The sequence below is a fragment of the Salmo salar genome, chromosome ssa12 (genome assembly GCF_905237065.1).
Source record: "Salmo salar chromosome ssa12, Ssal_v3.1, whole genome shotgun sequence".
Lineage (NCBI taxonomy): Eukaryota > Metazoa > Chordata > Actinopteri > Salmoniformes > Salmonidae > Salmo > Salmo salar.
The window spans coordinates 14,697,940-14,720,578 of record NC_059453.1 but is presented as its reverse complement, the minus strand read 5'-3'; the positions used below and the strand labels follow the sequence as shown (position 1 = coordinate 14,720,578).

Sequence of the window (22,639 nt, the reverse complement as noted above, 5' to 3'; positions counted from 1 at the left end):
ACATTTCTGTATGTAGTGTTATGATATGAGGGTAGGTTAGTGTTATGATATGAGGGTAGGTTAGTGTTAGACATGTCTGTATGTAGTGTTATGATATGAGGGTAGGTTAGTGGTAGACATGTATGTATGTTGTGTTATGATATGAGGGTAGGTTAGTGTTATGATATGAGGGTAGGTTAGTGGTAGACATGACTGTATGTAGTGTTATGATATGAAGGTAGGTTAGTGGTAGACATGTCTGTATGTAGTGTTATGATATGAGGGTAGGTTAGTGTTATGATATGACGGTAGGTTAGTGTTATGATATGAGGGTAGGTTAGTGTTAGACATGTCTGTATGTAGTGTTATGATATGTGGGTAGGTTGGTGGTAGACATGTATGTATGTAGTGTTATGATATGAGGGTAGGTTAGTGGTTACTTTATCCTATCCCAGGTATTCCTTAAAGAGGTGGGGTTTCAGGTGTCTCCGGAAGGTGGTGATTGACTCCGCTGTCCAGGCGTCGTGAGGGAGCTTGTTCCACCATTGGGGTGCCAGAGCAGCGAACAGTTTTGACTGGGCTGAGCGGTAACTGTGCTTCCTCAGAGGTAGGGAGGCGAGCAGGCCAGAGGTGGATGAACGCAGTGCCCTTGTTTGGGTGTAGGGACTGATCAGAGCCTGAAGGTACGGAGGTGCCGTTCCCCTCACAGCTCCGTAGGCAAGCACCATGGTCTTGTAGCAGATGCGAGCTTCAACTGGAAGCCAGTGGAGTGTGCGGAGGAGCGGGGTGACGTGAGAGAACTTGGGAAGGTTGAACACCAGACGGGCTGTGGCGTTCTGGATGAGTTGTAGGGGTTTAATGGCGCAGGCAGGGAGCCCCGCCAACAGCGAGTTGCAGTAATCCAGACGGGAGATGACAAGTGCCTGGATTAGGACCTGCGCCGCTTCCTGTGTGAGGCAGGGTCGTAAGGCAGGTTTGTACTCTGCGAATGTTGTATAGCATGAACCTACAGGATCGGGTCACCGCCTTGATGTTAGTGGAGAACGACAGGGTGTTGTCCAGGGTCACGCCAAGGCTCTTAGCACTCTGGGAGGAGAAGGTGGCAAAGAGCTTCCTAGGGTTTGAGGCAGATGCTTGGAATTTAGAGTGGTAGAAAGTGGCTTTAGCAGCAGAAACAGAGGAAGAAAATGTGGAGAGGAGGGAATGAAAAGATGCCAGGTCCACAGGGAGGCTAGTTTTCCACACACACACACACACACACACACACACACACACACACACACACACACACACACACACACACACACACACACACAGTTCTATAAAAAGAGAGCAAGTTTCCCTTTTCAAAATATTTCCATTTACTTTTCGAATAAATTATTTGCATAATAGCCATGTCTTAATTTGTCCCTGGTTGAGATGCATAAATAGTCACTGAGGAGTGTCTGACCCCTGATGTATTCTGGTGGAAGTGCATCTCTCTCTCTCTCTCTCTCTCTCTCTCTCTCTCTCTCTCTCTCTCTCTCCTACTCTCTCTCTCTCCCTCCCTCCATCCTCTCTCTCACTTCCTGTCTATCTCTCTCTCTCTCTCTCTTTCCTACTCTCTCTCTCTCCCTCCCTCCGTCCTCTCTCTCTTCCTGTCTATCTCTCCCTCTCTCTCTCCCTTCCTCTCTCTCTCCCTCTCTCTCTCCCTTCCTCTCTCTCCCTTCCTCTCTCTCTCTCTCTCTGAGTGTTGTGTGTGTGTTGTGTTCCACAGGATCTGTCTCTTCAACACACAGAGTGAGTTCAGACACAGGAAACAACGAAGGGGTCAGTGTATTTTGTTTGTTCGTTTTTGTGTCTGAGTGACGTCATTGAGTGATGCCATTGAGTGATGTCATTGAGTGATGTCATTGAGTGATGTCATTGAGTAATGTCATTGAGTAATGTCATTGAGTGATGTGTTGAGTGTGTTTGTGAGTGTCATACTATTATCTCCTCTCCCCTTTTCTCTCCTCCCTCCTCTCCAGGGTTGTCATGGTGACGGTGACTATGAAGAGATAAAGGAGAGCCCCCTAAGGTCAGACTCAGGCGCTGTGACCTCCACCATCTACGCCACCGTCAACTTACCCACCAGCCACTCTGACTCTCTCCACTACGCCAGATGCCCCAACGAAGCCACTGCCACCATCACTAAAGAGGGCAGCTGCCCCATTGAGGCCACCGCTGCCATTACTAAAGAGGGCACTTCATCATGTGACTATGCTACTGTGAACTATGGTCAAAGCCCCACCTACTCTACTGTCAATCATCCACACCGCTCCTCTGAGGCTCCTCCCATCTACTCCACAGGCAGCATACCCATAGACACTTGAGTCACTGGCAACCAATCACAAGATACATACACTCACTGGCGACCAATCACAAGAGACACATTCTAACTATATGCGCTGACCTCTATTTTTAGCAAATTTCTCTTTTACTTTTTTTTGTCTCTCTCTCTCTGCTGGTCTCTTTCTCTCTCTCAATCTCCTGTTCTCTCACTGACGGTGAGCAGAGGTTTCACTTGATGGACAATTTAGGAGCCCGGTGGCGAACGCCGAACGCCCCTGCTCAAAACTGACAGTGATTCTCGATAAAGGGGTGGAGTCAACAAACTCCGCCTTTAGGGTCCGACCTTAGCCCCCAGACACATAAACTATTGCAGCATAATTTCTGAAGGCTGAGACAGGAGGGGTCGGGACACTGTGGCCCCATCAATACCCCCGGACAGGGCCAACCAGGCAGGATATAAACCCACCAACTTTGCCAAAGCACAGCCCCCACAGTACTGGAGGGGTATCTTCAAACCACCAACTTAATACCCTGAGACAAGGCCGAATATAGCCCACGAAGATCTCCCCAACGGCAGGAACCCGAGGGGGGCGCCAACCCGGACAGGAAGATCACGTCAGTGACTCAACGCACTCAAGTGAAGCACCCCTCTTAGGGACAGCATGGAAGAGCACCAGTAAGCCAGTGACTCAGCCCCCGTAACAGGGTTTGAGGCAGAGAAGGTACTGTAACAGGAGTAGTGTAGAGAGCAGAGAAGGTAATGTAACAGGAGTAGTGTAGGGTTTAGTGAAGGTACTGTAACAGGAGTAGTGTAGGGTGTAGTGAAGGTACTGTAACAGGAGTAGTGTAGGGTGTAGTGAAGGTACTGTAACAGGAGTAGTGTAGGGTGTAGTGAAGGTACTGTAACAGGAGTAGTGTAGGGTGTAGTGAAGGTACTGTAACAGGAGTAGTGTAGGGTGTAGTGAAGGTACTGTGACAGGAGTAGTGTAGGGTGTAGTGAAGGTACTGTAACAGGAGTAGTATAGGGTGTAGTGAAGGTACTGTAACAGGAGTAGAGTAGGGTGTAGTGAAGGTACTGTAACAGGAGTAGTGTAGGGTGTAGTGAAGGTACTGTAACAGGAGTAGTGTAGGGTGTAGTGAAGGTACTGTAACAGGAGTAGTGTAGGGTGTAGTGAAGGTACTGTAACAGGAGTAGTGTAGGGTGTAGTGAAGGTACTGTAACAGGAGTAGTGAAAGTACTGTGCCGGGAGTAGTGTAGGGTGTAGTGAAGGTACTGTAACAGGAGTAGTGTAGGGTGTAGTGAAAGTACTGTAACAGGAGTAGTGTAGGGTGTAGTGAAGGTACTGTAACAGGAGTAGTGTAGGGTGTAGTGAAGGTACTGTAACAGGAATAGTGTAGGGTGTAGTGAAGGTACTGTAACAGGAGTAGTGTAGGGTGTAGTGAAGGTACTGTGACAGGAGAAGTGTAGGGTGTAGTGAAGGTACTGTAACAGGAGTAGTGTAGGGTGTAGTGAAGGTACTGTAACAGGAGTAAGTGTAGGGTGTAGTGAAGGTACTGTAACAGGAGTAGTCTAGGGTGTAGTGAAGGTACTGTAACAGGAGTAGTGAAGGTACTGTGACAGGAGTAGTGTAGGGTGTAGTGAAGGTACTGTAACAGGAGTAGTGTAGGGTGTAGTGAAGGTACTGTAACAGGAGTAGTGTAGGGTGTAGTGAAGGTACTGTGACAGGAGAAGTGTAGGGTGTAGTGAAGGTACTGTAACAGGAGTAGTGTAGGGTGTAGTGAAGGTTCTGTAACAGGAGTAGTGTAGGGTGTAGTGAAGGTACTGTAACAGGAGTAGTGAAGGTACTGTGACAGGAGTAGTGTAGGGTGTAGTGAAGGTACTGTAACAGGAGTAGTGTAGGGTGTAGTGAAGGTACTGTGACAGGGGTAGTGTAGTGTGTAGTGAAGGTACTGTAACAGGAGCAGTGTAGGGTGTAGGGGGGTACTGTAACAGGAGTAGTGTAGGCTGTAGTGAAGGTACTGTGACAGGAGTAGTGTAGGGCGTAGTGAAGGTACTGTAACAGGAGTAGTGTAGGGTGTAGTGAAGGTACTGTAACAGGAGTAGTGTAGGGTGTAGTGAAGGTACTGTAACAGGAGTAGTGTAGGGTGTAGTGAAGGTACTGTAACAGGAGTAGTGTAGGGTGTAGTGAAGGTACTGTGACAGGAGTGATGGAGGTACAGTACAGGGAGAGAATCATGTTGACTGTCTGTATCGCTATACTTCATCTCCTCTCAGGTAGGTTTACGGTACACTGTTAAAGTAGAGACTTGTCCTAGAGACTGGTCCTAGATCAGGTCTACAGCGTTTCACTAGAGACTGGTCTTAGATTAGGTCTACACTGTTACACTAGAGACTGATCCTAGATCCGGTCTACATTGTTACACTAAAGACTGGTTTTAGATCAGGTCTACACTGTTACACTAAAGACTGGTCCTAGCTCAGGTCTACTCTGTTTCACTAGAGACTGGTCCTAGATCAGATCTACACTGTTTCACTAGAGATTGGACCTAGATCAGGTCTACTCTGTTTCACTAGAGACTGGTCCTAGATCAGGTCTACACTGTTATACTCGGGACTGGTCCTAGATCAGGTCTACTCTGTTTCAATAGATATAGCACAGTATATTTTTGGGGTTATATTGGCACGGGTGTTAGGTTTCGAGGGCATTATCACTTCACACAGTGGATTACCAAAATATTCAAATAATGATTTACGTATTTTCATTAAAAACTTTATTTTGATGAATTTATTCACACTATTTCTTTCTTCCACAAGATAATAGTCCCGGCACAAATCTAGGGTTGCTACCCAAGCCGGCTGGTCATTCGTTCTATCAGATCGGTTGGCACATCTCAACAATGTGTTCCTCCTCTGCTGAAACGAACATGGTAACTTTAGAACAGAGAAGTTGACAGTTTTAAGACTTAGTCACCTACAGGAAGCTGAGTTGTCTGGTGGTTTAGAAGTCTAACCTTCGGCCTGATTGAACCAGTTTTACTCTGCAGCACATATAGACCTGGAGAGAATAATGTCACTTCATAGAAATCCCCGGATGTGCAGGCTAATACCTACCTCCTCACAACTACCATCACTATCACTATCTCCTTGACATGCAGAGAGCGAGAGCGAGAGAAAGAGAGAGAGAGAGAGAGAGAGAGAGAGAGAGAGAGAGAGAGAGAGGTGGACATAACAGCTACCCGAACGCTTAAACATGGTTAGAGTTGTGTTAATAGCTACTAGTAGTGACTGGTAGAGAGACTGAGTATCTGGGACTAGACTGGTAGTGACTGGTAGAGAGTCTGAGTATCTGGGACTAGACTGGTAGTGACTGATAGAGAGTCTGAGTATCTGGGACTATACTGGTAGTGACTGGTAGAGAGTCTGAGTATCTGGGACTAGACTGGTAGTGACTGGTAGAGAGTCTGAGTATCTGGGACTAGACTGGTAGTGACTGGGAGAGAGTCTGAGTATCTGGGACTAGACTGGTAGTGACTGGTAGAGAGTCTGAGTATCTGGGACTAGACTGGTAGTGACTGGTAGAGAGTCTGAGTATCTGGGACTAGACTGGTAGTGACTGGTAGAGAGTCTGAGTATCTGGGACTAGACTGGTAGTGACTGGTAGAGAGTCTGAGTATCTGGGACTAGACTGGTAGTGACTGGGAGAGAGTCTGAGTATCTGGGACTAGACTGGTAGTGACTGGGAGAGAGTCTGAGTATCTGGGACTAGACTGGTAGTGACTGGTAGAGAATCTGAGTATCTGGGACTAGACTGGTAGTGACTGGGAGAGAGTCTTGGTATATGGGACTAGACTGGTAGTGACTGGTAGAGAGTCTGAGTATCTGGGACTAGACTGGTAGTGACTGGTAGAGAGTCTGAGTATCTGGGACTAGACTGGTAGTGACTGGTAGAGAGTCTGAGTATCTGGGACTAGACTGGTAGTGACTGGGAGAGAGTCTGAGTATCTGGGACTATACTGGTAGTGACTGGTAGAGAGTCTGAGTATCTGGGACTAGACTGGTAGTGACTGGGAGAGAGTCTGAGTATCTGGGACTATACTGGTAGTGACTGGTAAAGAGTCTGAGTATCTGGGACTAGACTGGTAGTGACTGGGAGAGAGTCTGAGTATCTGGGACTAGACTGGTAGTGACTGGTAGAGAGTCTGAGTATCTGGGACTAGACTGGTAGTGACTGGTAGAGGACTGGAGTGAGTGGAGAACAGTATCATTTTTTACAACATAGGAGGGAAGCCAGAGAGCAGAATGAGGAATCTCATATCTGTCAACATCAGCCTCCTCTGTGGTGAGTACTATTAGAATATATTACATTAATACACACCCCATATTGAACTGTTACTATTAGACCTCAATACATTAATACACACCCCATATTGAACTGTTACTATTAGAATATATTACATTAATACACACCCCATATTGAACTGTTACTATCAGACCTCAATACATTAATACACACCCCATATTGAACTGTTACTATTAGACCTCAATACATTAATACACACCCCATATTGAACTGTTACTATTAGACCTCAATACATTAATACACACCCCATATTGAACTGTTACTATTAGAATATATTACATTAATACACACCCCATATTGAACTGTTACTATCAGACCTCAATACATTAATACACACCCCATATTGAACTGTTACTATCAGACCTCAATACATTAATACACACCCCATATTGAACTGTTACTATCAGACCTCAATACATTAATACACACCCCATATTGAACTGTTACTATCAGACCTCAATACATTAATACACATCCCATATTGAACTGTTACTATCAGACCTCAATAAATTAATACACACCCTATATTGAACTGTTACTATCAGACCTCAATACATTAATACACACCCCATATTGAACTGTTACTATTAGAATATATTACATTAATACACACCCCATATTGAACTGTTACTATCAGACCTCAATACATTAATACACACCCTATATTGAACTGTTACTATCAGACCTCAATACATTAATACACACCCCATATTGAACTGTTACTATTAGAATACATTACATTAATACACACCCCATATTGAACTGTTACTATTAGAATACATTACATTAATTCACACCCCATATTGAACTGTTACTATCAGACCTCAATACAGTAATACACACCCCATATTGAACTGTTACTATTAGAATATATTACATTAATACACACCCCATATTGAACTGTTACTATTAGAATATATTACATTAATACACACCCCATATTGAACTGTTAGTATTAGAATATATTACATTAATACACACCCCATATTGAGCTGTTACTATCAGACCTCAATACATTAATACACACCCCATATTGAACTGTTACTATTAGAATATATTACATTAATACACACCCCATATTGAACTGTAACTATTAGACCTCAATACATTAATACACACCCCATATTGAGCTGTTACTATCAGTCCTCAATACATTAATACACACCCCATATTGAGCTGTTACTATCAGACCTCAATACATTAATCCACACCCCATATTGAACTGTTACTTTTAGAATATATTACATTAATACACACCCCATATTGAACTGTAACTATTAGAACTCAATACATTAATACACACCCCATATTGAGCTGTTACTATCAGTCCTCAATACATTAATACACACCCCATATTGAACTGTTACTATTAGACCTCAATACATTAATACACACCCCATATTGAACTGTTACTATCAGACCTCAATACATTAATACACACCCCATATTGAACTGTTACTATCAGACCTCAATACATTAATACACACCCTATATTGAACTGTTACTATCTGACCTCAATACATTAATACACACCCCATATTGAACTGTTACTATTAGAATATATTACATTAATACACACCCCATATTGAACTGTTACTATTAGAATACATTACATTAAGTCACACCCCATATTGAACTGTTACTATCAGACCTCAATACAGTAATACACACCCCATATTGAACTGTTACTATTAGAATATATTACATTAATACACACCCCATATTGAACTGTTACTATTAGAATATATTACATTAATACACACCCCATATTGAGCTGTTACTATCAGACCTCAATACATTAATACACACCCCATATTGAACTGTTACTATTAGAATATATTACATTAATACACACCCCATATTGAACTGTAACTATTAGACCTCAATACATTAATACACACCCCATATTGAGCTGTTACTATCAGTCCTCAATACATTAATACACACCCCATATTGAGCTGTTACTATCAGACCTCAATACATTAATCCACACCTCATATTGAACTGTTACTTTTAGAATATATTACATTAATACACACCCCATATTGAACTGTAACTATTAGACCTCAATACATTAATACACACCCCATTTTGAGCTGTTACTATCAGTCCTCAATACATTAATACACACCCCATATTGAGCTGTTACTATCAGACCTCAATACATTAATCCACACCCCATATTGAACTGTTACTTTTAGAATATATTACATTAATACACACCCCATATTGAACTGTTACTATCAGATCTCAATACATTAATACACACCCCATATTGAACTGTTACTATCAGACCTCAATACATTACTACACACCCCATATTGAACTGTTTCTATCAGACCTCAATACATTAATACACACCCCATATTGAACTGTTACTATTAGAATATATTACATTAATACACACCCCATATTGAACTGTTACTATTAGAATATATTACATTAATACACACCCCATATTGAACTGTTCCTATTAGACCTCAATACATTAATACACACCCCATATTGAACTGTTACTATTAGACCTCAATTCATTAATACACACCCCATATTGAACTGTTTCTATCAGACCTCAATACATTAATACACACCCCATATTGAACTGTTACTATTATAATATATTACATTAATACACACCCCATATTGAACTGTAACTATCAGACCTCAATACAGTAATACACACCCCATATTGAACTGTTACTATCAGACCTCAATACATTAATACACACCCCATATTGAACTGTTACTATTAGAATATATTACATTAATACACACCGCATATTGAACTGTTACTATCAGACCTCAATACATTAATACACACCCCATATTGAACTGTTACTATCAGACCTCAATACATTAATACACACCCCATATTGAACTGTTACTATTAGAATATATTACATTAATACACACCCCATATTGAACTGTTACTATTAGAATATATTACATTAATACACACCCCATATTGAACTGTTCCTATTAGACCTCAATACATTAATACACACCCCATATTGAACTGTTACTATTAGACCTCAATTCATTAATACACACCCCATATTGAACTGTTTCTATCAGACCTCAATACATTAATACACACCCCATATTGAACTGTTACTATTATAATATATTACATTAATACACACCCCATATTGAACTGTAACTATCAGACCTCAATACAGTAATACACACCCCATATTGAAATGTTACTGTTAGACCTCAATACATTAATACACACCCCATATTGAACTGTTACTATCAGACCTCAATACATTAATACACACCCCATATTGAACTGTTACTATTAGAATATATTACATTAATACACACCCCATCTTGAACTGTTACTATTAGAATATATTACATTAATACACACCCCATATTGAACTGTTACTGTTAGACCTCAATACTTTAATACACACCCCATATTGAACTGTTACTATTAGACCTCAATACATTAATACACACCCCATATTGAACTGTTACTATTAGAATACATTACATTAATACACACCCCATATTGAACTGTTACTATCAGACCTCAATACATTAATACACCCCCATATTGAACTTTTACTATTAGACCTCAATACATTAATACACACCCCATATTGAACTGTTACTATCAGACCTCAATACATTAATACACACCCCATATTGAACTGTTACTATCAGACCTCAATACATTAATACACACCCCATTATGAACTGTTACTATCAGACCTCAATACATTAATACACACCCCATATTGAACTGTTACTATTAGAATATATTACATTAATACACACCCCATATTGAACTGTTACTATTAGACCTCAATACATTAATACACACCCCATATTGAACTGTTACTATCAGATCTCCATACATTAATACACACCCCATATTGAACTGTTACTATTAGAATATGTTACATTAATACACACCCCATATTGAACTGTTACTATTAGACCTCAATACATTAATACACACCCCATATTGAACTGTAACTATCAGACCTCAATACATTAATACACACCCCATATTGAACTGTTACTATTAGATCTCAATACATTAATACACACCCCATATTGAACTGTTAATATTAGAATACATTACATTAATACACACCCCATATTGAACTGTTACTATCAGACCTCAATACATTAATACACACCCCATATTGAACTGTTACTATCAGATCTCAATACATTAATACACACCCCATATTGAACTGTTACTATTAGAATACATTACATTAATACACCCCATATTGAACTGTTACTATCAGACCTCAATACATTAATACACACCCCATATTGAACTGTAACTATTAGACCTGAATACATTAATACACACCCCATATTGAACTGTTACTATTAGACCTCAATACATTAATACACACCCCATATTGAACTGTTACTATTAGAATATATTACATTAATACACACCCCATATTGAACTGTTACTATTAGAATATATTACATTAATACACACCCCATATTGAACTGTTACTATCAGACCTCAATACATTAATACACACCCCATATTGAACTGTTACTATTAGAATATATTACATTAATACACACCCCATATTGAACTGTTACTATCAGACCTCAATACATTAATACACACCCCATATTGAACTGTTACTATTAGACCTCAATACATTAACACACACCCCATATTGAGCTGTTACTGTTAGACCTCAATACATTAATACACACCCCATATTGAACTGTTACTATTAGAATATATTACATTAATACACACCCCATATTGAACTGTTACTATTAGAATATATTACATTAATACACACCCCATATTGAACTGTTACTATTAGAATATATTACATTAATACACACCCCATATTGAACTGTTACTATCAGATCTCAATACATTAATACACACCCCATATTGAACTGTTACTATCAGACTCAATACATTAATTACACACCCCATATTGAACTGTTTCTATCAGACCTCAATACATTAATACACACCCCATATTGAACTGTTACTATCAGATCTCAATACATTAATACACACCCCATATTGAACTGTTACTATTAGAATATATTACATTAATACACACCTCATATTGAACTGTTACTATTAGAATATATTACATTAATACACACCCCATATTGAACTGTTACTATCAGACCTCAATACATTAATACACACCCCATATTGAACTGTTACTATTAGAATATATTACATTAATACACACCCCATATTGAACTGTTACTATCAGACCTCAATACATTAATACACACCCCATATTGAACTGTTACTATTAGAATATATTACATTAATACACACCCCATATTGAACTGTTACTATTAGAATATATTACATTAATACACACCCCATATTGAACTGTTACTGTCAGACCTCAATACATTAATACACACCCCATATTGAGCTGTTACTATTAGACCTCAATACATTAATACACACCCCATATTGAACTGTTACTATCAGATCTCAATACATTAATACACACCCCATATTGAACTGTTACTATCAGACCTCAATACATTAATACACACCCCATATTGAACTGTTACTATTAGACCTCAATACATTAATATACACCCCATATTGAACTGTTACTATCAGACCTCAGTACATTAATACACACCCCATATTGAACTGTTACTATCAGACCTCAATACATTAATACACACCCCATATTGAACTGTGTTACTCGCTGAACACATCACTCAATTATTATGCTACAGTGATCAATACTGTACTTTTCTTTACCCTTCAACACTGTTTTACTGTATTGCTGTAGTCCTGAACACAGAAATGTACTGTATCACTCAGTCCCAGACTGTTAAACATTCTCTACCTGTCACTCAACTATCTCCCTTACCTGACTGTCTGTTAAACATGGTGACTATGGCAACTGTTATTGTAGAGATGATGTGAACGTGTTTCTTTGGTTGTTTCATAGCTGTGAGCTGTGTGGTGTCAGGAGTGATCACAAAGAGATGGAAAGAAGGAGGAAATTCCAGCATTCAGTGTCCTTATGACCGGGGGTTTGAGACATACCAGAAGTACCTCTCTAAAGGGATCTGGGCCTACCGGGTTGACGTAATCCAAACCCAAACGCATCAGAACCCAGCGTGGACTCATAAAGGGAGATTCTCTCTGTATGACGACACAAAGAGAAGAGTCTTCACTGTGACCATCACTAACCTGACCCTAGAGGATTCAGGGACCTACTGGTGTGAAATAAACACATGGTGGTGGTATAACAAGACTGAAGTCAGGATCACTGTGGACAGAGGTTGGTGTCTAAGGCGTCCTATTAGTGTGTATCAGTGTGCACACAGCATTATATGGGGCTGCAGGGTAGCCTAGTGGTTAGAGCTTTGGACTAGTAACCGAAAGGTTGCAAGTTTGAATCCCTGAGCTGACAAGGTACAAATCTGCAGATATATCACCCTCATTACTTCACATTTTCCCTTTCTCCACTGCTGTACTCTCCCCCTTCTCATATCTCTTCCTCTCCTGTATTGAGAGACTAGTAGTTACAGTCATTATCTTTAGTATTGTAACTGTACTCAGAGAGGTTCTGTATTGAGACACTAGTAGTTACAGTCATTATCTTTAGTATTGTAACTGTACTCAGAGAGGTTCTGTATTGAGACACTAGTAGTTACAGTCATTATCTTTAGTATTGTAACTGTACTCAGAGAGGTTCTGTATTGAGAGACTAGTAGTTACAGTCATTATCTTTAGTATTGTAACTGTACTCAGAGAGGTTCTGTATTGAGAGACGAGTAGTTATAGTCATTATCTTTAGTATTGTAACTGTACTCAGAGAGGTTCTGTATTGAGAGACTAGTAGTTATAATCATTGTGTGTTTATGACAATAAGAACATCAGGGCCTCAAGGTCAAGGTTCACACCATTTCCTCTGAAACACACAGAGAGGGTACTGCTTTCAGCCTCGGATACACACACCCCAAACCACACACACATAAACAAGTACGAGGCGCATTCTCGCATTATCGCATTCTCGCATCCTCTCTCTCTCTCTCTGTCTCGCTCTCTCTCTCTCTCTCTCTCTCTCAGCTCCTGTTCCTCCCAACCCTGGCTCCATCACCTCCAGACCTCTCCTCTCCACGACACACCCATCAATAAACATCACCATGGCAACTGAGCCCTTAAACTCTGCAGGTATATTACCCTCATTACTTCACATCTTCCCCTTCTCCACCGTTGTACTCTCCCCCTTCTCATATCTCTTCCTCACCCCCTTCTCATATCTCTTCCTCTCCTGTATTGAGAGACTAGTAGTTATAGTCATTATCTTTAGTATTGTAACTGTACTCAGAGAGGTTCTGTATTGAGAGACTAGTAGTTATAATCATTGTGTGTTTATGACAATAAGAACGTCAGGGCCTCAAGGTCAAGGTTCACACCACTTCCTCTGAAACACACAGAGAGGGTAGTACTTTCAGGCGCATGCACACACACACTCTCAAACTCACACACATTAATCACACACCATCTCTCTAGAGCACACATAACACACATGGTGAACATTACCAAGGTAACAGAATGAACCCTCAGCACAACATGAGATAAACTACAACTACCAATCACCATACTGTAATATGGACAACTACCAAGCACCATACTGTAACATGGACTACAACTACCAAGAATCACACTGTAATAGAACCATAAAAAGAACCACATTGACTTTGCCTGATACTGGTATTAGATTGAATAATCTGACTGTGACTATTGATATCTCATCATTAACATTTCATCTTTATTTCTGCCCTTCTCAACACCACCTTTCTCTGTCTAATGTTGTCTTCCCTCCTCCCTCCCTCTGAAATGGTAGAAACACAGAAGTACAGTACAGTAGAGACTAGCTAAATGTAGCATCACTGTAACATTATGCCTGTGTACTGTCGCTGGGTGTTCTAGGTGATGTGATGTTCTCTGGTGTTGGTCTGGGTGTTCTAGGTGATGTGATGTTCTCTGGTGTTGGTCTGGGTGTTCTAGGTGAGGTGATGTTCTCTGGTGTTGGTCTGGGTGTTCTAGGTGAGGTGATGTTCTCTGGTGTTGTTCTGGGTGTTCTAGGTGAGGTGATGTTCTCTGGTGTTGGTCTGGGTGTTCTAGGTGAGGTGATGTTCTCTGGTGTTGGTCTGGGTGTTCTAGGTGATGTGATGTTCTCTGGTGTTGGTCTGGGTGTTCTAGGTGATGTGATGTTCTCTGGTGTTGGTCTGGGTGTTCTAGGTGATGTGATGTTCTCTGGTGTTGTTCTGGGTGTTCTAGGTGATGTGATGTTCTCTGGTGTTGGTCTGGGTGTTCTAGGTGAGGTGATGTTCTCTGGTGTTGTTCTGGGTGTTCTAGGTGATGTGATGTTCTCTGGTGTTGGTCTGGGTGTTCTAGGTGAGGTGATGTTCTCTGGTGTTGGTCTGGGTGTTCTAGGTGATGTGATGTTCTCTGGTGTTGTTCTGGGTGTTCTAGGTGATGTGATGTTCTCTGGTGTTGGTCTGGGTGTTCTAGGTGAGGTGATGTTCTCTGGTGTTGGTCTGGGTGTTCTAGGTGATGTGATGTTCTCTGGTGTTGTTCTGGGTGTTCTAGGTGAGGTGATGTTCTCTGGTGTTGGTCTGGGTGTTCTAGGTGAGGTGATGTTCTCTGGTGTTGGTCTGGGTGTTCTAGGTGATGTGATGTTCTCTGGTGTTGGTCTGGGTGTTCTAGGTGATGTGATGTTCTCTGGTGTTGGTCTGGGTGTTCTAGGTGAGGTGATGTTCTCTGGTGTTGGTCTGGGTGTTCTAGGTGATGTTCTCTGGTGTTGGTCTGGGTGTTCTAGGTGATGTGATGTTCTCTGGTGTTGGTCTGGGTGTTCTAGGTGATGTGATGTTCTCTGGTGTTGGTCTGGGTGTTCTAGGTGATGTGATGTTCTCTGGTGTTGGTCTGGGTGTTCTAGGTGATGTGATGTTCTCTGGTGTTGGTCTGGGTGTTCTAGGTGATGTGATGTTCTCTGGTGTTGTTCTGGGTGTTCTAGGTGATGTGATGTTCTCTGGTGTTGGTCTGGGTGTTCTAGGTGATGTGATGTTCTCTGGTGTTGGTCTGGGTGTTCTAGGTGATGTGATGTTCTCTGGTGTTGGTCTGGGTGTTCTATGTGAGGTGATGTTCTCTGGTGTTGTTCTGTGTGTTCTAGGTGTTCTGATGTTCTCTGGTGTTGGTCTGGGTGTTCTAGGTGTTCTGATGTTCTCTGGTGTTGGTCTGTGTGTTCTAGGTGATCTGATGTTCTTTAGTGTCCTACTGATACAGCAGGAGGACTAGGTGGTTAGGAAACTATTACAGTAGTTTAGGAAGGAGAAGGGTCTGAGAGGAATGTGATTATCTTGTATTTGTAGTTCTAGGTCCACCAGTGGTCATCATGGTGTGTGTGAGTCTGGCTGTGTTGGTGGTGGGACTCATCCTGCTACTGATATACAAATGGAGGAGAAACAGGAAATCATCAAGTGAGTAACCCTCATACGTAGATATGTTTGTATCTATGTATGTATGTATTTATGTGTGTATGTACTAAATGTACGTGCGTGCATGCATGGTGTAGTACACATACGTTTTTTTGTCTATACTGACTTCTTAATCCCCATTGATACATATCAAAGTAGTGTTGTATACTGATTTCCTAATACACATTTATTCCGTATCAAGGTAGTGTAATGGAGAATGACGATTTGTTAATCCCCAATGATACATATCAAAGTAGTGTACTGGAGTATATTGATTTTCTAATCCCCATTTATTCGTAACACTGTAGTGTTGTGGAGTATAATGACTTCTTAATTAATCCCAATTGATATGTATCAAAGTAGTGTAGTGGAGTATACTGACTTCGTAATCCCCACTGATACATATCAAAGTAGTGTATTCGAGTAAAACGACTTCTTAATCCCCATTGATATGTATCAAAGTAGTGGAGTGGAGTATACTGGTTTCTTAATCCCCAATGGTAAGTATCAAAATAGTGTAGTGGAATATACTGACTTCTTAATCCCTATTGACGTGTATCAAGTTAGTGTAGGGGAGGTATACTGAGTTCTTAATCCCCACTGATACGTATCAAAGTAGTGTAGTGGATTTGACTGATTTCTTAATCCCCTCTGATGCATATCAAAGTAGTGTAGTGGAGTATACTGATATCTTAATCCCCATGAATGTGTATCAAAGTAGTGTAGTGGAGTCTACTGACTTCTTAATACCCTTTTGATACGTATCAAAGTAGTGTAGTGGAGTATACTGATATCTTAATCCCCATGAATGTGTATCAAAGTAGTGTAGTGGAGTCTACTGACTTCTTAATACCCTTTGATACGTATCAAAGTAGTGTAGTGGAGTATAATGACATCTTAATCCCCATTTACAAGTATCAAAGTAGTGTAGTGGAATATACTGATTTCTTAATCCCCATTGACATGTATCAAAGTAGTGTAGTGGAGTCTACTGAGTTCTTAATCCCCACTGATACACATCAAAGTAGTGTAGTGGAGTATACTGACTTTTAAATTCCCACTGATAGGTATCAAAGTGGTGTAGTGGTGTGTACTGACTTCTTAATCCCCACTGATACACATCAAAGTTGTGTAGTGGAGTATACTGACTTTTAAATTCCCACTGATAGGTATCAAAGTGGTGTAGTGGTGTGTACTGACTTCTTAATCCCCATTGATACATATTAAAGTTGTGTAGTGGAGTACACTGATTTCTTAATCCCCATTGATATGTATCAAAGTAGTTTAGTGGTGTGTACTGACTTCTTAATACCCATAGATGCATTTCAAAGTAGTGTAGTATACTGATTTCCTAATCTCCATTTATTTGTATCAAAGTAGTGTAATGGAGTATGCCAATTTCTTAATCCCCATTGATACATATCAAATTAGTGTAATGGAGTATACGGATTTCTTAATCCCCACTGAAATGTATCAAAGTAGTGTAATGGAGTATGCCAATTTCTTAATCCCCATTGATACATATCAAAGTAGTGTAGTGGAGTATAACGACTTCTTGATCCCCATTTACATGTATCAAAGTAGTCTAGTGGAGTATACTGACTTTTAAATCCCCACTGATACTTATCAAAGTAGTGTAGTGGTGTGTACTGACTTCTTAATCCCCATAAATACATATCATAGTAGTGTATTGGAGTATGCCAATTTCTTAATCCCCACTGATTCATATCAAAGTAGTGTAGTGGTGTGTACTGACTTCTTAATCCCCATAAATTCATATCAAAGTAGTGTAGTGGAGTATATGGATTTCTTAATCCCCATTGATACGTATCAAAGTAGTGTAGTGGAGGTACACTGATTTCTTAATCCCCATTGACATGTGTCAAAGTAGTTTATTGGAATATACTCATTTCTTAATCCCCACTGATACGTATCAAAGTAGTGTCATGGAGGTATTCGCCGTATCAGTAAGAGATCTCAGAAGTGTTCAACATTTCAACAACATGCTATTAAATAAAATATTAACTTTAAATCATTCAGGAATAAACTAGCCATGTACTGTAGCTTGAAACTTCTTTGGGATCAGTGTCCAGTCCACGGGACTGTTGAGCTAGAGTAGGCTAATGCGATAAGCATGAGGTTGTAAGAAACAAGAACATTTCTCAGAACATAGACTTTTTACACTGCTGGATCTGATTGATTATTTTCACATTTTCAATGTCAGTTCAGTTCCAGGCTTCAGTTGAATGACTAACCAGGCCAACCTAGTCCAGCTTGGCTCTGCAGTGGGAAGAGAGGTACTGTAGGAACTCAGAACACAAGAACACAGTGGTGGTTTACACACCACAGAACTAAGATGACACTGAGCCAAGAAAAGCCTAGATGAGTTGACCTAGATACTCATTCTAGAAATGTTAGTGAGAAGAAAATATCCAGGCCAGCACAGTACAGCTTGGGTTTGACTGACTGTGAAAGACTTATAATTTTAGGTAATTCAGAGTACATGTCACTGTTTCTCATAGACTTTTTCCCACAGGGTGCCTTTCCTTCATTGGGCGGGCCGAGTATACCTACTGCACCCCTGCACCACCTCAGCACTACTGCACTACACCACTACACCACCGCACCACTGCAGCACTACACCACTACACCATCGCACCACTGCAGAACTACACCACTGCAGCACTATACCACTACACCACTGCAGCACTACAGCACTACACCACTACACCACTGCAGCACTACACCACTGCAGCACTACACCACTACACCACTGCAGCACTACAGCACTACACCACTACACCATTACACCACCGCACCGCTGCAGCACTACACCAATACACCATCGCACCACTGCAGAACTACACCACTGCAGCACTACACCACTACACCACTGCAGCACTACAGCACTACACCACTACACCACTGCAGCACTACACCACTGCAGCACTACACCACTACACCACTGCAGCACTACACCACTACTGTACAACACCACTGCAGCACTGCACCACTGCACCCCTGCAGCACTACACCACTGCACCACTGCAGCACTACACCACTGCAGCACTACACCACTACACCACTGCAGCACTACACCACTGCACCACTGCACCACTACACCCCTACACCACTACAGCACTGCACCACTGCACCACTACAGCACTACACCACTGCACCACTGCAGCACTACACCACTGCACCACTGCAGCACTACACCACTGCACCACTGCAGCACTACACCACTGCACCACTGCAGCAGTACACCATTGCACCACTACACCTCTGCAGCACTACAGCACTACACCACTACACCAGTGCACCACTACACCAGTGCAGCACTACAGCACTACACCACTGCACCACTACACCACTGCACCACTACAACACACCACAACTGCAGCACTGCATGTGTACAGTACGCACACACACACACACACACACACACACACACACACACACACACACACACACACACACACACACACACACACACACACACACACACACACACACACACATTAATTATATGTTGTTTGTTCCATAGGACCAGTCACCAATCCAGACACAACAACTCAAGACTCCACCTACCAAACCCTCAACACAGCAACCCAAGACTCCACCTACCAAACCCTCTACACAACAAACCAAGACTCCACCTACCAAACCCTCAACACAACAACCCAAGACTCCACCTACCAAACCCTCAACACAACAAACCAAGACTCCACCTACCAAACCCTCAACACAACAACCCAAGACTCCACCTACCAAACCCTCAACACAACAACCCAAGACTCCACCTACCAAACCCTCAACACAACAACCCAAGACTCCACCTATCAAACCCTCAACCCAGCAACCCAAGACTCCACCTACCAAACCCTCAACACAGCAACCCAAGACTCCACCTACCAAACCCTCAACACAGCAACCCAAGACTCCACCTACCAAACCCTCAATACAACAACCCATGACTTCACCATTCAAACCCAAAACACAACAGACCCAAACTAAAATGATGGCACCATTAACTTCACACTGAGACAGGATAGTGTTAGCGAAGTGTTAGTCTCTGTAACATTTGTACTTGGAAATCAATTTTGGAGCATACTTTTTCAATCACAGTAAATATATGTGGATCAATTTAATACAATATAGTGATGTATACCTGATGCATATATTGTCATCATCTCAACAATGTGTTCCTCGTCTGCTGAAATAGACATGGTAACTTTAGAACAGTGAAGTTGACAGTTTTAAGACTTAGTCACCTACAGGAAGCTGAGTTGTCTGGTGGTTTAGAAGTCTAACCTCCGGCCTGATTGAACCAGTTTCACTCTGCAGCACATATAGACCTGGAGACACTGAGGTCACTACAGAGAAATGAGGATGTGTAGGCAAATGCCCATCCCCTGAACACCACCTCTGACATGGAGAGATAGAGAGAGAGAGAGAGAGAGAGAGAGAGATAGATAGAGTGAGTGAGAGGAGTTGGGTGTCAGAGGAGGAAGGAGCTTTCAAAAAATAAGAAAGATCTCTTCAGAAACACCCAGCTGTCAAACTAGTAACTGACAGACAAGCTGTTGTTGACCTGTGCTAGCTGGTAGTATAGTAAAGTAACATTAACAGTACAGTAACTGTGCTAGTAAAGTAACTTTAACAGTATAGTAACTGAGGAGTAACTGTCCAGAATGAAGATACTCCATCTTGTCTACTGCTGTCTCCTCTCATATGAGTTCTGTCTGTTTGTCTGTCTCAGTTTCTATACTAATGTCTGGATCATATAGTACATAATGAATTAGATAATTATTTGTAATTATTTGTCTGTAAGTAACATGTGTGCAGATTTGAGCAGGGTGAAAGTAAGATTTGAGCAGGGTTAAAGTAAGATTTGAGCAGGGTCAAAATAATATTCATGCAGGGTTAAAGTTTGATTCATGCAGGGTTCAAGTCAAATTTGAGCAAGATTAAAGTAAGATGTTCAGGTTAAAGCAAGATTTATGCAGTGTTCAAGTTAGATTTGAGCAGGGTTAAAGTTAGATTTGAGCAGGGTTAAAGTTAGATTTGAGCAGGGTTAAAGTTAGATTTGAGCAGGGTTCAAGTAAGATTTGAGCAGGGTTAAAGTATATCTCACAGGTCAACAGTTGTGACTGTACTGTGTGTTTCTGTTTGACAGCTCTGTGTGTTGTGGTGTCAGCTGTCAATACTGAGAAGAACGTTTTAGGAGGACAATTCACTGTGGGCTGCTCATTCACATTGGCAGGAAACAACATCAAATACTTCTGCAAGGGGACATGTTCTGGTAAAGACATTCTGGTTGAAACGAAGGGGAGCAAGACTGTAACACAGTATAGAAGACAAGGGAAATGTATTCTATGTGACCATCAAGGACTTGAGGAAGACAGACTCTGGGACCTACTGGTGTGGAGTGGAACGAACTATAAAGGGCACATTCCAAGAGGTGCATCTCACAGTTACAGATGGTAAGTTAACACACACTTGTCTTGAACATTGTTTGTTTGTTAGAGGCTTTCTGAGTTATTTCCAGCAACAGTAAAACCAAATGGTGACTGTATTTGTGTTAACCCATACTTTCTTTTCACATACAGCTCCTCCTGAAACATCAACATTAAACCCCCAGACCCAATGTCTCCACAACCCTACTAAACCTGTCTACAACATGTATGGCATCTGGAGACATAAGTATTGATCCTTCTCAGAGAACAGGTGTGATACACCTGTCACTTGCCATCATTCTATGACCTTCAGTCAACTATAATATGCTGTTAAATAATGCAATCGGATAATATTGACGGAATCAACTATGTATGTTAATGCGTAGGACAAATCTCTCTCTTCCAACAGGAAGTGATGTAACTCGAGGTTGCTAAGGTTACTCGGATCACTCGCTTTCTAAGTCTCTTCTTTCATCACATCTTTATTTTCTCAGTCTGTCTGTCTGTCTGTCTTCCTACCAGTTACACAAGTGGTCATCATGGTGTGTGTGAGTCCTGTGTTGGTGGTGGGACTCATCCTGCTACTGATCTACAAATGGAGGAGAAACAGGAAAACATCAAGTGAGTAACTCTCAAATGAATGTATGCATATACATTGACTTTTTCCACATTTTATTATGTTATAGCCTTATTCTAAAATTGATTAAATAGTTTTTTCCCCCCTCATTTATCTACAATACCCCATAATGACAAAGCAAATACAGGTTTTTAGAATTGTTTGGAAATGTATTTAAAATTAAAAACGGAACTATGACCTCTCAAGCTCTGTCAGGTTGGATGGGAAGCATCGCTGCACAGCTATTTTCAGGTCTCTCCAGAGATTTTCGATCGGGTTCAAGTCCGGGCTCTGGCTGGGCCACTCAAGGACATTCAGAGACTTGTCCCCGAAGCCACTCCTGCGTTCTCTTGGCTGTGTGCTTAGGGTCATTGTCCTGTTGGAAGGTGAACCTTCGCCCCAGTCTGAGGTCCTGAGAGCTCTGGAGC

The 22,639-nt window shown here is 41.3% G+C and overlaps 1 protein-coding gene across 1 annotated transcript; it reads left to right on the top strand.

Annotated features, from left to right (window-relative positions):
- The first annotated feature begins 13,668 nt into the window (after positions 1 to 13,668).
- LOC123725420 (uncharacterized) lies at positions 13,669 to 21,119 on the top strand. Its single transcript, XM_045690791.1, has 3 exons — positions 13,669 to 13,827; positions 16,032 to 16,139; positions 19,684 to 21,119. Exons 1-3 carry the CDS (start codon positions 13,800 to 13,802, stop codon positions 20,151 to 20,153), a joined length of 606 nt encoding a protein of 201 aa, XP_045546747.1. The 5' UTR covers positions 13,669 to 13,799; the 3' UTR covers positions 20,154 to 21,119.
- Positions 21,120 to 22,639: the final 1,520 nt, after the last annotated feature.